Source organism: Myodes glareolus, chromosome 15, assembly GCF_982192425.1.
Source record: "Myodes glareolus chromosome 15, mMyoGla1.1, whole genome shotgun sequence".
Classification (NCBI taxonomy): domain Eukaryota; kingdom Metazoa; phylum Chordata; class Mammalia; order Rodentia; family Cricetidae; genus Myodes; species Myodes glareolus.
In genome coordinates, this window is record NC_142040.1 from 52,060,348 (window position 1) to 52,076,153 (window position 15,806).

At 39.3% G+C, this 15,806-nt stretch overlaps 1 protein-coding gene and 1 pseudogene across 4 annotated transcripts in view; both read right to left on the bottom strand.

Annotated features, from left to right (window-relative positions):
• Spef2 (sperm flagellar and cilia associated 2) overlaps positions 1-15,806 on the bottom strand; it is a 157,091-nt gene that overhangs the window by 19,102 nt on the left and 122,183 nt on the right. For all 3 annotated transcript variants that reach the window (XM_048429290.3, XM_085676648.2, XM_087896945.1), the window contains 5 exons: positions 15,139-15,267; positions 12,130-12,268; positions 10,629-10,858; positions 2,898-3,004; positions 2,069-2,251 (listed from right to left, as the gene is read on the bottom strand). In XM_048429290.3, coding sequence (XP_048285247.3) covers positions 2,069-2,251; positions 2,898-3,004; positions 10,629-10,858; positions 12,130-12,268; positions 15,139-15,267 — 788 coding nt within the window. The remainder of the gene's footprint in view (positions 1-2,068; positions 2,252-2,897; positions 3,005-10,628; positions 10,859-12,129; positions 12,269-15,138; positions 15,268-15,806) is intronic.
• Positions 3,017-7,338, bottom strand: LOC146891565 (zinc finger protein 862-like; annotated as a pseudogene). Its single transcript, XR_015735010.1, has 4 exons — positions 6,107-7,338; positions 5,775-5,988; positions 5,456-5,664; positions 3,017-5,357 (listed from the first exon to the last, which is right to left on the bottom strand). The product of XR_015735010.1 is annotated as a zinc finger protein 862-like (transcript).

Here is a 15,806-nt window from a genome sequence, read left to right on the forward strand (position 1 = left end):
CTACATTTTGTACATTTCTACACTATACAATTCTATAGTCTGATTATACCTCTACATAGGACAGTTTGTGATAGTGACAACAGAACCAGAAGCAAAACACAAATAAGACTTTATATTCATTACCCAGCCACAGAACATTGTCTGAACAACTTCCATTTTAGAAGCTTTAGAAATTGGCATATGTCTTAATGGCTGTTGTGGTGAACTTTCAAGTAGTCAGAGGAGAGAGGCAGACAAACAGAAATCACAGCAGACAGCTTTTTCTTCCTAGAAAAGTTGATTTCAGTACCACAGTTATGTTATTTTACTGGTCTAATGTGACATATTCAATAGATGACATAAAAATTTCCTCTAGAAATGGTTTTGACTTTTCCCCCATGAAAGAGCATAATTTTTTGCGAGCCATCAAATGTTTGAAGTCAGAAAAAGGCATGCAGTAAAGTCAAGTGCACAGTCGGAGTCCTGGACTATCTGGGAGTAGGAAGGAAAGGGAGGCACTCAGCCAACATCCAAAAACACAGACAGTGATCAAGCAAGTACTTGAGTTCTCCTGAATGCATTGTCTAATATTCTGCAAGAAACTCACACTTTTGGTGAAGGATGGTTCTAGTTTTGGCTCAGTGTTTTTGGAAAATGTTGCCAGCAACTTTTGTTCCCTTATTTGTAAAAGGAAGATGTTCAATTTGATAACCTGTGTCAATCAGCAACTAAGGTTTCCACGAATGTCTAGTTCTTAAAACTCTTAAGCTCTCTGGACACAGTATAGGTTTTGCTCTACTGCTTTCATTTTCAAAGAAAGTCATCATAACAAATTGCAAGTAGGTGCAACATTTCTAATTTGTTGTTTGAGAAGTACATACATCAGAACTCAATTAGACAAACTAGCATCTTGATCAGCCATTAGGACTCAAGTGTTTCATTGTTTGGTTCAGTGTGTGAGCACAGGAACCTCTAGGCTATGTAATAAAGAGGATGCCATGTATTAATCCAAACAAGACAAGACTGGAAGCTCTGGAAGCTTTCAGTGAAAAACCACATGGGAGAAAATTTCCTACAGATCATTACCCTGCTTCAAAGTTAAGGCCTTATAAATGACTCCTTTCTTTGTTGTCTCTAGTGATATGGAATAGTGAATAAGTCACACTCAGTTAGTAGAGACAAAACACATAGTTCAGGCACCCGTGTCATTTATAGAATTCCATCACCAATCACAACATTCGAATTTTCAAAAAAAGGAAGTATATGTTCATATATCTGACTTGATGGCTAGAAGGACATCTATCTATCATCTATCTATCTATCTATCTATCTATCTATCTATCTATCTATCTATATCCATTTATCATCCTAATGAACAATTATTTTCTTCAATCATTTCTAATTTGGTTTCTGTATTAAAAATTCCACCAATCATGCCAAACAAGCCACCAGTTCATTCCATCCACTAATTTGAGTGAGAAGATATCATGTTCTGGGTTACCCATCAGTTTCCTTAGGTGATTTCACCCATTCAAGTTTTCAACCTCCACATCGATGGCAGTGACTTAGAACTGCCTCTTGACCTGAAGTATCAGACAGGACACTTCTGCTTGTATATCTATAGACATTTTAAATGGAATACAGGAAGCTCTGTCAAAAGAAGTTCCATCATCCACTAATCACCACATTCCGAAAAGTACAAAACACCCTTTAGTCACCCATTCTTCACTGCTGCTCTTGCTACTCCTGAGAGTTTAGGGGACTGGACAGTTGGACACTTTAAAGCCCTGCATGTGGTTTTGATATACACCCATGGGCAATTAACTACTGACTGAGAACTCAGGAGAAGAATAATGAAGGTTTTGTGACTTTATTAAGGACCTTTAGTTCTCCAGAATATGTTGGCTTTATTTTTCTTTTTCTGTTGCTTTCCCTGAGAATAGGAGCCAAATTCCTGCCTAGGACTTTGACTCTGTTTGTGCTGGCTACATATAAGCTTCCAAGGAACACAACAGCAACCTGAAATGCGATGTGTCATCAGTGAGCTTGGTCTTTGTTAGAACAAAGGGTTCTGGTATTACTGGTCTACCTGCTTATACTGTTCGAAAGTGATGGTGCCCGTCTGTGCTTCGTCCATGGCCTTAAACCTCTGCAGAGTCTCCAGGAGCTCCTCCTCCAGGGGGATGGGCCATGGCATTGCTGTGACCATCAAGAACTTCCTCCAGTCCACGAACTCTGAGTTTACTGTTAATAAGGAAGTGATCTCCTGCAACTGAAAGAACACAGGAATATCTCACTGGAGTGCTTATGGGAATAACTTGAAGCTCCTCCCACTAAGGCTTTCAGAGTTTGGTTCCAAGGGAAGAGGGATTTTGCAATAGCGGGCAGAGCCGTTTCTCGCTGGGCTTTACTTTCATTTTCTGTTCTAACAACTGATCCACACCAGTCAATAACTAGAAAGGATTTTATTTATGTTTGCTATCTTGACATTTATGGCTTTTGTTTACTGTTACTCATCCGATTCACTCGTGAGATTTTGTTGACCTGTGTCTTTACCAGTGGAAGGTTAAAGACAGGGGACATCACAAACAAACAAGGCAGTGCACTGTAACTATTGTATTTCCTAGGGCATCTATGAGACTATGATGAGAAATAAGGACTCTCAAAATCATCTGCTGTTTCTTGCTAAGGCAGTTGCAAACTGATAGGAATTTGGTCGACTCTCTCAGTTCCTGAAATGTGTCAGTGTTTGGGCATCAGTAATCTGTCTCACTTTCAAGTTCCTTCACTCATTTAAATTTCATAGATTTCTTGCTAGTGCGATAAACTGTGTTAGTATTCGTTATCTTAGAACTACTGACAGATCGAGTGAGGCCAACATTAAAGGCTTTTAGAACCCAAGCAAAGCAGATGTTTACATCAGGTTGCGTGAGGTGCATCCAGCTGCTCGGAAAGTTATTCGTTCCAAGGTTCAGAGTCACCAAATCAAGCAGAATGTCAGTGAATGCTTTATTTCCTATGATGCCTACAACACAAAGAAACATTTATTTGTTGAATTTCTTAATTATTTAGCACTGCAACTTGTACTTTAGAAAGAGGCTACTTTAAAAACATTTTAAAAATCCTCATGTACTTGTTATCTCTCCAAAGACTCTCCTCTGTGTTCCAGGAAAACAAACAAATAAATATTCCTGGTTGAGAAAATATTAAAATTGCATAATCCTTAGACTAAAATCTTCCTTGATGTTTTGTTCCAAGTGGCTTGAATTTTTAAGAGCTATGATAACTTTTGCTATCTCCAGTAGAACACAGAGGTAAAACAGTTCATTTTTCAAATGCATGCAAACGAGATGGCACAACAAAGGTAGCACCCATTGTCCTCCAGTTAGCAATTGCTAGCTCTTCTAACTGCAGGGAGACTTGGATGGCCATTGAATGAGTTCAATGAGATTACAGGTTCTAATTAACTCTCAAATACTACTAACTATCCAACTGCCTTGCTTCTGTCCGCTAATCTACTTTAGTATATCTACAAGGCACAGCTTCTTAGATCTTACTCCAAGTTGCATGCACATGCATTAAAAATAGAGAAACAAAAGCAATAAATGTAAACAGCAACCAAAACATTTAGCTAACACACAGAGCCAAGGTACCTTCTAGAATTATGGAAGACCAGTTATATACATCCAAGTATTTGTCAGGTACACTGTATAGAGCTATTCCTTTTCCAGGAGTAACAAAGGTGTATTAAACATAGCATTCTAATGTTTCCTTTTATGTCTGAGTTTTCATCATATTACTGAGTCCACATGAACCACACTGCTTCTTCCAACCCCTAGGAAAATGCAGTTACCCCTTTGAAATGTCAATGTTTCAAACCACATGTATTTTTTGTAAGACTTGAAAGGCAATATGATGATTAGCAGGAGTTCACCCTTATTCTTTCGGTATAATTAAACATCCACAGATAATTCAGAGATGAACTTTATATTATTTTGATTTCACAGAAGCATCTAATATTAGTCATGAGAACATTTTCCGGGGTAGAATGTTTCCCTGTAAATAAAAGTCTATATGATCCACACAGAGTTTCAGATATTATAAATAAATCAAATATGTTCTTTAAGATGGAACCACAAATTAAATCTATTAAAACTGCCAAGAGAAGCAAAATTCTAGCCATTGTATAACACGTTCTCGTGGCAACATTAGGAAACAAAATGTTGCAAAATTTGCTATTTTCAGTTCACATAGGATTTGTTCATATGACCACCTTAGTGTGAAATGTGAAAGCCATCTTAACATTTGACCTTGTTACTCAGCTGACCAAGTCATTTAGGCATACGATCCTTTCAGGCATCATTGATAACAGTTTCAATGGCAACATTTGTTCAGAGATAAATTTAAAAAGAATTCCATCAGTTTGGCATGGTGAGTTACTCAAGGCAACTAGACTTTAGAAGTATCCAGGAACCAGAGTCAGTTGTTCGGCAAATCTGAGCAAGGGAAGAGCATCAGTCTATTCAGCCTTCAAGAAAAGGCTCAGAAAGATGACGTTGAAATGCTGCTTAGGAATACCAGCCTTCACCCCAGGAATTGAAATAAAACCATGCAAACACAGAACAGAAGCAAAACAAAAGAGATTCTGATTTTTTTTTTTGCTTTTGCTTTGTATCTCTTCGTATAATTGGAAAAAGACAAGTGTCTTTTGCCTCTGAGACTGATTGCTACTTTACTTTAAATATTTTTGAAGGTTATTTCTCTAATCTTGTTGTGATCAGTAACAAAGCCAATGCAAGCGGCATCACTCGTCGCTTTCGTCTTGGCTTTCTGAAACTGAGGAGCTGTCCAGATCAGGTCCCACGTGAGCAGCTGAGGATTGTGTTCTTGTAGTCCACAAATGGATGGCTTTCCTAGGGTCAAAGCTGCCGATGTCCGGAGAGTTCAGCTGAATGATGAGGATGTCTGTCAAGCTCTCAGCCTTGGTTTTCTCATCCACGTGTGAGCGGGAGCGTTTCATCTGACTACATCCACGTTCCGGTTCTGCTGAACTTGCAGGGAGGGCCAGAACTAGGTCAATGAGCGTCAGAATATTTGGATACTTATGTGAATAAATAGAGTTTACAAAATCCCAGGTCAGCTTCCGAATGTTCTGAAATCTAGAAGGCAAGAGAAAGGACAGGAAAGATTGAGAGACCTAGCCTTTACCCAGCTACTGATACACATCCCTTTCTTCAGTTTGCTTGTTATTCACCTGGCATATATTTCTAATTTTAACATGCTCCATTCAGTATCTACTTCGTCAGTTTTCACATTGGCAGCTTCTAGAACTGGTTCATAATGTGAAATCAGAATGGATATCTCTTTTTCTCCAAATTCTGCAATCGATACAGATAAACAAAAATGTCACAGACCCAAAATAACATCATGCAGACACAGAACGGTGAGTTCAGAGTCATTGGTGCCTATGAGTTACCTTGATTTATCTTTGCGGGCCACAGTTTAAAGCTTCCAATCATGGTCGCTCTCACCACATCTAGGCTGGCATCTCTGAAACAGTCTTGCAGCCTCTTGATAAGATGTGTTAAAACCACCTTTCTCACGGTAGAGATGTTTTCCTTCCCCTTGAGGCAGTTACCATGAAAGTGTGTGGCTGAATCCACCCTGCGTTCTTTTGGCCCTGGTCTGGAAGAAGATCACCCAAATAAAGAATTAAATGGATGCCCACCTGGAAAAGAATTCCCCTTGTCAAACTGTCTTCCTTGACAGACCCTCAGATGTCCTCAACCTGTCACCTTGATTGATATATCTGGAGCATTTTCAGTGTTGACTCCAAGGTAGTAAATATATCTGCAATTGAAGAATTTCTGTTTTGACTGGCACGGGACAGAACGCTAAGGACACTAATGATGTCCATCAAGAAATGTGCAAATTTGATGATATCAGCTTGGAGAAGAAGATCTAGAAGTTCATTGACTTTCTGTTGGTTGGCATCATTTTTGCCTTTATCTGCCTGTAACACAAGTTTGGAATGATACGGTAGATATTTCTCCATCTCAAAAACCTTATTCCAAAGAATTCTGTAAGATGACTTTTTGATGTTCCAGAAAACATATTTCAAAATTACTTACTGAATGCAGTTGCTGAACAATTGCTGGGTATCCTTTGAGAAAGTTCTGGAGGGCAGCCTGTAGTTCATTAAGCCACTGTCTGCCTCTTATTTGAGAAGGCATCACAGGTCGAAGGTGGAGGTCTCTGAAGGCAGTTATGAGAGAATTCCTCAGAAGCGGAGAGTGGCGGTAGAAGTGGTAAATATTGGTGAGGAGGTCCTCGAGGTCGTGGTACAGAGGGATACTCTGGAACACTGTTTTATAAGCCAGTTCTAGGTGATGTGCAAAGCAATACACACTTTGCACACATGGCTGTATTTCTCTCAAAAGCAGGGCCACTCGGTTCTCTCCCTCCATTCCAGAGGAATCACTGCACCCAAAACCAACTAACTTCTTTGCCCAGTCATGGCTTGACAGCCTAAGTTGAAGATTCATCTCTAGAGTTTTCTCAATAACAGTTTTTATTGTCAAGGGGTCCTTCTGCTCTACTGACTGTACCCCAACAATCTGACATTGCACTTTTCCTGCGTGTGCAAACTGAACATAGACCATTGTGACTTCCTCGGCTAAACTGTCTATACTTCCATCACTGATGACCGAGAAAAATTTACTTTTTTCTAGTTTTTCTCTTAGATTTTTTCTTTCTACTTCAGCAATGTAATATGTGAATGTTCTTGCTGATTTATTAGTCCTGAAGACTGGGCCTATGTCGACACCCTTCATATCATCCAGCTTACACATCCAAAGAAAGTCTTTGAGGGGCCGTCCAGTCTTCGCTAGGGCATGGCACGATCTAAATAAGTTCTCTACTCTCCCAAGTGTCACTTTGCTCATGGTCCTTACCATGAGCTCAGTGGCGGCTCTGTTCACTGGAGAACCACTTGTCGCTTCCATCAGAGATGCCTTGGCATGGGCTTCGCTGAGGTGGTGGGCACTGAGAAATTCAGCCCTGAAGTTGTCTGTGCCGTAGAAAAAACTCACTTGACTTCCCCCCGACTTCACTCCATGCTTACGACACAGGGCACAGAACATAATGTTTAGTAGCTCATCGTATACAAGCCAAGGGTACTTTTTGAGCCAGATTTTCAAAAACTGATGGGTTCTTTCTGGTAGGTAGTAGTCAAGTTTTCGTGACTTTTTCTGCTTTTTGGTGACTTTAGTCGCAGCATCTGGATAGTCTTTGCCTTTAAAAAAAACCTCCACATGGTTATTGAAGAACTCTTCACACCCACATCTGCCTCTTAAATACATATATTCTTCTCATGCAATATATATATATATACACATATGTATATAAGTATATATATATATATGTGTGTGTGTGTGTGTGTATACATGCAGTTGGTGTTGCTCATGTGCATATGAGTATAGGGCTAATCATTTTGTCTTGAGCAGTCTTAGGGAGCTTGACCTGAAGAAAACATATTTCCCTTTTCAGTAGCCACAGACTGTCTGTAGCTCCTCAGCTAGGGGCAGAGCCTTTTGAGCCCTTCCCCCATCTATGCTGGAGTGTTGGCTGCTGTGTTCTTGGCAGGCCATGTTTAGGCAATCAGCAGCAAAAACAATGACCATGAACATTACTGCAACTGTTGAGACACCAACACTATGATTGAGTGTTTAGCATAGATCTAGAAATAGACATACAACATGCATATTCCTTTCACTTGGGTGTTGTTTGTTCATAGCATGATCAAACTTAGACCATCACTAACTGTAAATTGTCAAAAATCCCACATCCCATATACAGCTCTGGACCTTCTGTCTAAATGACAGCAGTTATCCATGTGGGCATTAGTTCTGCAGCTGAGTGTGTTCAGAGCACCCCTCTGATAAAGACCCATCATCTGTTCTCCAGCAGTTTCCAGACAGCTGGGGGAGGAAATACCGGGCACTCCCTCGACAGCTCACTCAACACCCATCCTCCTATACTCTTTGCTACACATTTTCTAACATTTGTTCTTCTAAATTTAAATATCTTCTAGATTCTTGTCACCAAATCACTCATTGCTTCCTTAGATTTGCTAATCTTTTCCTCCATGTATTTTGTTCTTGAACCAGCCATAATCACTACTCACCAATTCTCCTTTACTTTGCCCTCATGGGCACGTTCCTAGATTTCATATTCTGTCTCATAATCAACCTACTGCTCTATGTTATATTTTTCTTTGTCTTTTCAAGTTAGATTCTAAACTCCACCGTAGCAAATAGTTTTCTTTTAGTTATGTTTTTTAAATTTTTTAGCTATTACTTACTTCCCTCTTTCCCTATCCATTCTCTTGTGGTGGTTTGAATAAGAATGGTCATAGAAGCTCTTATATTTGAATGCTCTGTCGTCAGTGAGTGGCACTACTTGAGAAGGATTGGGAGGCGAGGCCTAGTTTAGAGGAAGTTTGTTATTGGGAGTGGGCTTTGAGGTTTCAAAAACCCAAGTGAAGCCCAGAATCTCTCTCTTTCTGCGGCCTGGGAATCCAGATGTGGAACTCTCAACTATTTCTCTAGAACAATGTCTGCCTGACTGCTGCCAGGCACCCTGCCATGTTGAAAATGAATTAACTCTATGAAATTGTAAGTCAACGACAATAAAATGCTTTCTTTTATCTTTGTTGCCACAGACATAGTGTCTCTTCACAACAATAGAACAGTGACCAAAACATCACTCTTGCTGTTTCATTATTGTCAGAAAATTGTCTTTCCCTATTTATTATATTCAGAAAAAAGATAAATTTTATCTGTGAACATACTTTTATTCCAATGTCTCTAGAATTTATATATGGAAGTATGTGTGTGTCAGATTGTCAAATACCATTTGCTATTTAGTTTTCAATTGTTAGCTGGAATGTAACCTTTGACTTTGAGGATATATTGACAAATGTGTTATAATATTCACCATAATTACTTGGATCTCTTTAGAAATGAATTATTAATGACTTACAATTTTCAAAAGTTCACTTTTAACTACTCAAATGCCTCTAAATGGTTTTGTTAGCCCACTAATCAGATAGTTTCCTTTCAGTCACCATTATTTTGCATGTAAATATATAGCGTGGACAAAATGAATAGCTATTCCAATTTCAAAATGAAATCATGTGATAAAAGGGCCTTGCGGAGGTTTGAGCAATGGCACCCAACTTAAGGATCTGTATTTTGCTTCCACTATCCACAAGGTGGCTCACCACTACCTGTGACCATGCTCCAGGGCTTCTGAAGCTTGCCTCTGACCTCCACTAGCACCAGGCATTTACATGATGTATTTACACATATTTCATGAAGGCATTCATACACACACACACACACACACACAGCTAAAATAAAATTTTAAAATACATTGTAAAATTCATTCAAGGGAATGAAGATGGACTCTGTCTTGCTAAAAGACAACAGGATTTTGGAGTGGGCTTTTGACAAAGTTGGATTTTTGGTATTTGTTAGTGTCCACATTAATTTTGTTCAAATATTACCATCATGTCAATCCTTGTGTGTTTATATACATTGGTTGCATAAAGATTTCTTAAGCTATTTGATGAGCTGATACATGTCAGTGCATGTGTTCACAGAAGCACACATATGGACACCTTGATACCCATTGGTCTTGGCAAGGAAACCATAAACTATAGAGTGAGTTATCACTGTTGCTTTCAATGATATTTTCTATGGATTTCTGGAAATACTGGGGCTAATTTTCAAAAAGTGAGACTGAGTTTATATTAAAACCCATTGACTGTCTCTACAGAAAAGGAATGCTTTTCTAATAATTAGGACATTTGGAGGAGTAAAGACAACTTTGTTCAAACATAAGGTGAACAAACGTTCAATTAGCAGAGTCTAAAATTCATATGGCATAAACATACTGCTTAACAGTGCTGTGACTGAGTGCTTGGTTATGATGATTATAGATGATGATCCTACACACATATCAGTCTGAATTATATAGGATATTAACTGGTAGGACTCAATGCAGAAGGCATAGAACTGTAATGATCAAATAGGAAGACATTCAGGAATTTATGTGAAGAAAATAGCGTAAGCATTCAAGTGACCAAATCAATTAGGCAAGTATCTTTCAGTAACTCATGTGTTTCTAATCAAGATCTATGAGGCACTGAAGGAAAAGGCAGTTCTAAGAGGGACATACTTCACTTCTTAAGAAGGACATACTTTACTTCCTAGTATCCCCTCCCTGGCTAGATAGACACACAAACTCAGCATCCCCAGTACATCTCTGCTTAGAAGTATGAACAAAGATTACCTTCCATATGCCAAATGGAGTCAAAGGAGGAGGAAGACAGGAGAAGAGAGTTACCAAGGATGACCACTGCCACACTCCGACACTGCTGGAGTGTCAGTCACTGCAACTCTCCTCCTTGTTTAATCCAGATGAATGCCATTTAGAGCAAATATCTGACAAATTGGAACAGAGCGAGGTCTCCTTGCAGTACCACACAATCCAACAGAGCTCACTCATCTTCTGGCCAAGCAAGAGCCACCATAGGCAATTCAAATCATCTTGGGTTGGTTTCATCTGTGGTGATTCTTTCTTACCTTTAGGTGCCATATCTAAGAACTGATCTCGGAGACTGTCAAGCTGTTCGATTGTCAGGGTGCCATTTTCTTCCTTTTCTACTGGTGGGGGACGGGTCGGTGGGACAGCATCTGGAAAGACTTTTACATCTCCATTGATGTAGAAGTCTTCTTGGTTTAAATAAATCTCATTTTGAATTTTTGTAGATGTTTCAATGTAGTAGCGAGCTACTTCAGTCAATTTGTCTATACTAAAAATAGCAAAATGAACAGGGTGACCCCCATTGAAAATTTTATTAGATTAGTAGTTAATTTAATAAGATACACACACACACACACACACACACACACACACACACACACAAAGGCTAACATATTACATGGTAAGTTAGATTATTCTACAGATCTTTAAAGATTTTAATTTATCTTAGGCAGGGTACAGATTAAGAAAAATAAAAAACAAAACATAATCTTATTAAGTAGCCAATACAATTTAGTTTTATGCAAAGCTGAACAAGAAGAGAGCCTATTAAATTTGGTTTTATTAGTATTGAAATATACTTTTCTATGTAACAAAGATTTTATCAAAGGGTAGATTATTTTTTTAAAATAAGTTGATATGGCAGATCACAGTGGCTGATAACTGTTATTTACTTCTAGAAAAGCAAAAATTAGCTTTTTTCCTAGCTTTTTGCCAAAGGAGTTTTATGTTACCCAGGACATATTTGGTCGAATAACCTCCAGTGCATAAAATTCAAAGCTGGACGATGTGCCCATGAGCAGCAACAGTTGAGGCCTACCATGGTACAACAGAAATGGGCCCTAGGTTCTCACCTACAATGTGCTTACCATAGCCCCATGGTCTGGAGTGTTTTATTTGTGAAATAAGGCCATTAATATTTACTCCCCTTTTAATGACAATTTATAGGAAACCACGCAGGTCATGGGTATAAATAGTGGTCTAATGGCCTAATGGAAGGCAATTTAAAGGTGTCTTCAATATTAGACATAATAAAATGTACCACCACTGTAATGGGCAAAAAGATTTTTGTTTGCTCTTATGATGAAAGACTGGACATTGCAAGATGATACATACCTAGTCTGTCTTTATATAATGAGCAACCAAATATTCATATTCTGAAACTTTAAAAAGAATGATCAGTTCCTGGCCTTGAAAAGCTGCCAGACTACTTCTAATGTTTACTGTGAATGTTCATACAAAAGTTCTAACTAGTGTGTGATTTAGTGTTCTGCTACTGGGGGACACACAAGAAAAGGATCATGTGGAACCTGAGTTCATGTGATATATTTGCTGAGATTTGACCAGAACCAGAATGTCAAATGACTGTGCTCCACCTAGTGGAAGGTTACTGTGAGTCAATGCAGAAGAAAGAAATTGCCAGGGAAGTAGATTCAGGGTTCAAAGAAATTTGACAGTCTCTCTCTCTCTCTCTCTCTCTCTCTCTCTCTCTCTCTCTCTCTCTTATATATATATATATTAGCTATGGAGAACTTTACTTACTTGGCCATTTCATTTAAATATCTCTGGCCAAGCCATTTTTCCATGAACTTGTAGACATCAACCACCTTTGTTACTAAATCTTCAAGGACAGCCAAAGCTTTTGTCTTTATTAGTTCAAGTCGAAATTGCGTGGCTGCTTCTATTTAAAAAAGAGAAACTGAATGTAAGCTAAATAAACTGAACTCAGAAAGGCAAGTTGTACGCTTTCTTATTCCTATGGAATCTGTGTTTCAATGACACATGAAAAGAGAAAATCAGCTACTTAGAAAGAGGAAGTATACCGGGGATGGGGGATTCGAGAGAGAGTAATTAGGCATGAATAAGATCAAAGTATGTTATATGTAAGTATAAAGAGATCATAATGAAACCTCTTGTTTTGTAAAATTAATATATACCAATATAAAAGAGAAAGAGGGATTTTTATTGTATTACATATACATAATTTTTATAGTGACTCAAATCTACTTATACCAATCACACTTTGGTTTATGAAGTCTCACTAAATTGTAGGTAAGGTGGCATCCATCTCAGAGAAGCAAAACAAAAATGTGCAGTAAAGTCTTTTTGAGAATTTAAAATTATTCATGAGCTTTATATTTAATAGCACTCTTTTAACAATCTGCTCCTTAAGTTTGATTGTCATTGTCTACAAGATCACATATTGATTCGTTGTTCTTAAACTATAGCTTTAACTGTATTTTCTCTCCTATCCTTTCCCCCACTTCAATCCTAAATCCAAACTCCGGAGCATTTAGAGTCACCTGAGTCTTGTCCCATCTGCCTTCCTCCAGATGTCAGCGCAGTCCTACCTCTGCTCAGGTATCAATAGGACCAGCTTCCACAGGGACAGGATCTTACATGTGTTGAAGCAGAGTCTAATGGACAATGTGTGATCTGGATGCCGAATCCCCAAGTCACTCCTTCGGCTTATCTCCTACATTTCATAGCTACTCACTGAATAGTTTTATATCCTTGTTGCGTTGGCCCATACCTCTGCTTTCTATTCCTGCCCCTGGTTTGCCTCCTAAGCACATTTTCCCATACTCTTCTGGTTCAGCTAACTTCCCCTGGGGAGTCTTTCTTGATGCCTCATCACCTTGTCTCAAATGTCTATTTCCAACATCACAGACTGCTATGTGACTGTCCATATTTCTTCTTTTCTTCTACCTTGATTACTCATGTACGTGTCTCTTAGCAACCACCACGGGACACGGCCTACAGTGAAAAACTTGATCACTTTTGTAACGTGAAGAAAAATTTTATGTCACTAAGGTTCTTGTATCAGACACATTTAAAGATGAAGCATACTGGAAGCCACAGGAATCGGATGTGGAGACAGAGACTGAGGTGAAAGGTGTATATGCTCCACTCTCCAGATGCCCTGCAGCTCCCCAGGCTCAAATCACTCCTGATTTTCATGCTGGATTATGGGAGTAGAGCGTGGTAGAGTGGGTAGTAGGGTGAAGGGAGAATAAAGGAGAGAAACAAGGGTTGGAAAAGATCCTTATTTAATGTCACCATAGTAAGAATTTTCTAGTTGACCTAATATGTTCATGTTATAGTTTAGGTTCAAAGAGAAAAACACCAAGAACCCCCCCAAAAGAGGAGGTCCACTGACTTGGTCCGAAATGGCAGTCTTGGCTCAGCTCAAGCTGGACTCCAGAGGATTGATGGTCAAAAGACAAAGGTTCATTCTCACCATTCCTCAGGAACCTGTAAAACTGGTTTTTGTCTGCCAGGAAGAGCCACTTCCCTATTGACCCATACCCAGGATGCATAGCAAAGCCACTGGGCCACAAGCCCCTTCCCCCAGCACCCTAAACTTTCAGGCTATTCTAGTTCATAGGATTTCCTCCCTAAACCATGGACTATGGGTTTTTCTTTATATACCACAAGGATTTTTTCTGGCCCTTGCCAGTCTGCCCCAGAGTGGTAGTCACAAATGCTTTAGACTTCCCCAAAGGCCTCTGACTATTTCTCTCTCATATCTAAAATAAAAATCTTCTTCTGCTCTATAAATTATAGCAGTCTTTCTCAAACAACCAGCTCCCAAATCATGACATGGAGACTTATTATCGTCTGCTTGTTCAGCTAGTATTTGTAACTTAACCTGTTTCTCTTCACCTGTGTTTTGCCTGGGGGCTTTTTTATTTTTATTGAGTTCTACATTTTACTCTGTTCCCGTCCCTGCCTCTCCCCTTCCCAACCCTCTCCCAAGGTCCCCAAGCTCCCAATTTACTCAGGAGATCTAGTCATTTTCTACTATCCTGGGGGCTTTTTTACCTTTCTTTAATTTTTTAGGTCCTACTTTCCTGCTTCCTTTGTGTCTGGCTGGCTGCTGTCTTATTTTTCTCCCTGGTTCTATATGGTGCCAAATTCCTCCTCCTCCTATTCTCTTCGCCAACCACTTGCACCTATTCTTCTACGGCCTAGCTATTTATTGGTCGTTCAGCTTTTTATTATACCACTTGGGTGCTTAGGCAGACAAAGGAACACATTTTACATAGTTAAACAAATGCAGTGAATCAAATGTAACACACCTTTATATAGGTAAAATAATATCCTACAAGAATGGATGGTGGCTTCTCTGCACCTTTGCTTACAGTACAGCTTTGTCACCTAGGATATCGACAATTCTTTCTTTCCACAGACTATCTTTGCTGAAGTCCTGATATTCTAAATTCTGAATTACGCTAAAAGACAATCAAAAGAGTCCTGGGAGAAAAGGTCTTGCAGAGACCTTGCTGAGTATAGGGAAGAAGCCCTTAACCTGAGCAGAGATGTGAGGGCTCTTTACTGATCTTTCATTCTCAGAGCTTACTACGCTTTGGCCAGGACTTCTTTTCTTTTTTCTTTTTCAGATAGTTACTTACTTTTTGAACTTTATTTATATGAGTGTTCTGCCTGCCTAATAGGTATGTACAACACATGTGTGCCTGGTGCCAGCAGAGATCAGAAGGCGGCCCTGGATTCCTTGGAAACTGGATCTCATTCGATCCCTCCTCCTACCTTCCAACTGCAGAGCAGCAAGATGCTCTTCCTTAATCTTGAGCCTCAGCTCATTCCTCTTCTCCATTTCGGCTAGTTCCTCAGGAGAGACTGTGATGGGGCTGACCTCCGCCACAGGTGACGACTTTCCTGAAAGGGAACTGAGACATGGTGAGTAAATCAGCAGACCATGAGTGTATAGACATGGCACCTGTACGGGGTACTACTAGGCAAAATCTGTAGAGTCAAAAACTGGCGGAGATTTTGAAACGGGGAACTTTGGACTCTCTGGGGTGGGTAATGAAGTATTGAGCATGTCTCATTGAGAATTCTGTGACTTTCTGGTCTGCATCCATAACAAAACATGTTGTGTCACATCTTAAGAAGAAAGTAAGGTGAGTAGCAGGTGCCAAAGTGATTTCACCTTGCCTCTCTGATCTTTCAGCTTTCAGCCCCTAATATCCTACTCTGTATTTTTATTACCAATTAGAATTCATACTACAGTAGGTGCTTAATAAACATACAGTTGCAGCAACTTTCCTCATGTGTTTTCTACGATTCCTTTCTTGTCTCAAATTACATAAAAAAATGTCCACATGGAAACACTGAGAGGGAAAAGTAACATTTGTGTTGTTGCTTAAAGTCAACAGGAGTGCTCTCTCTGCCTGTTTTCTCGAGATTGTTCTTCA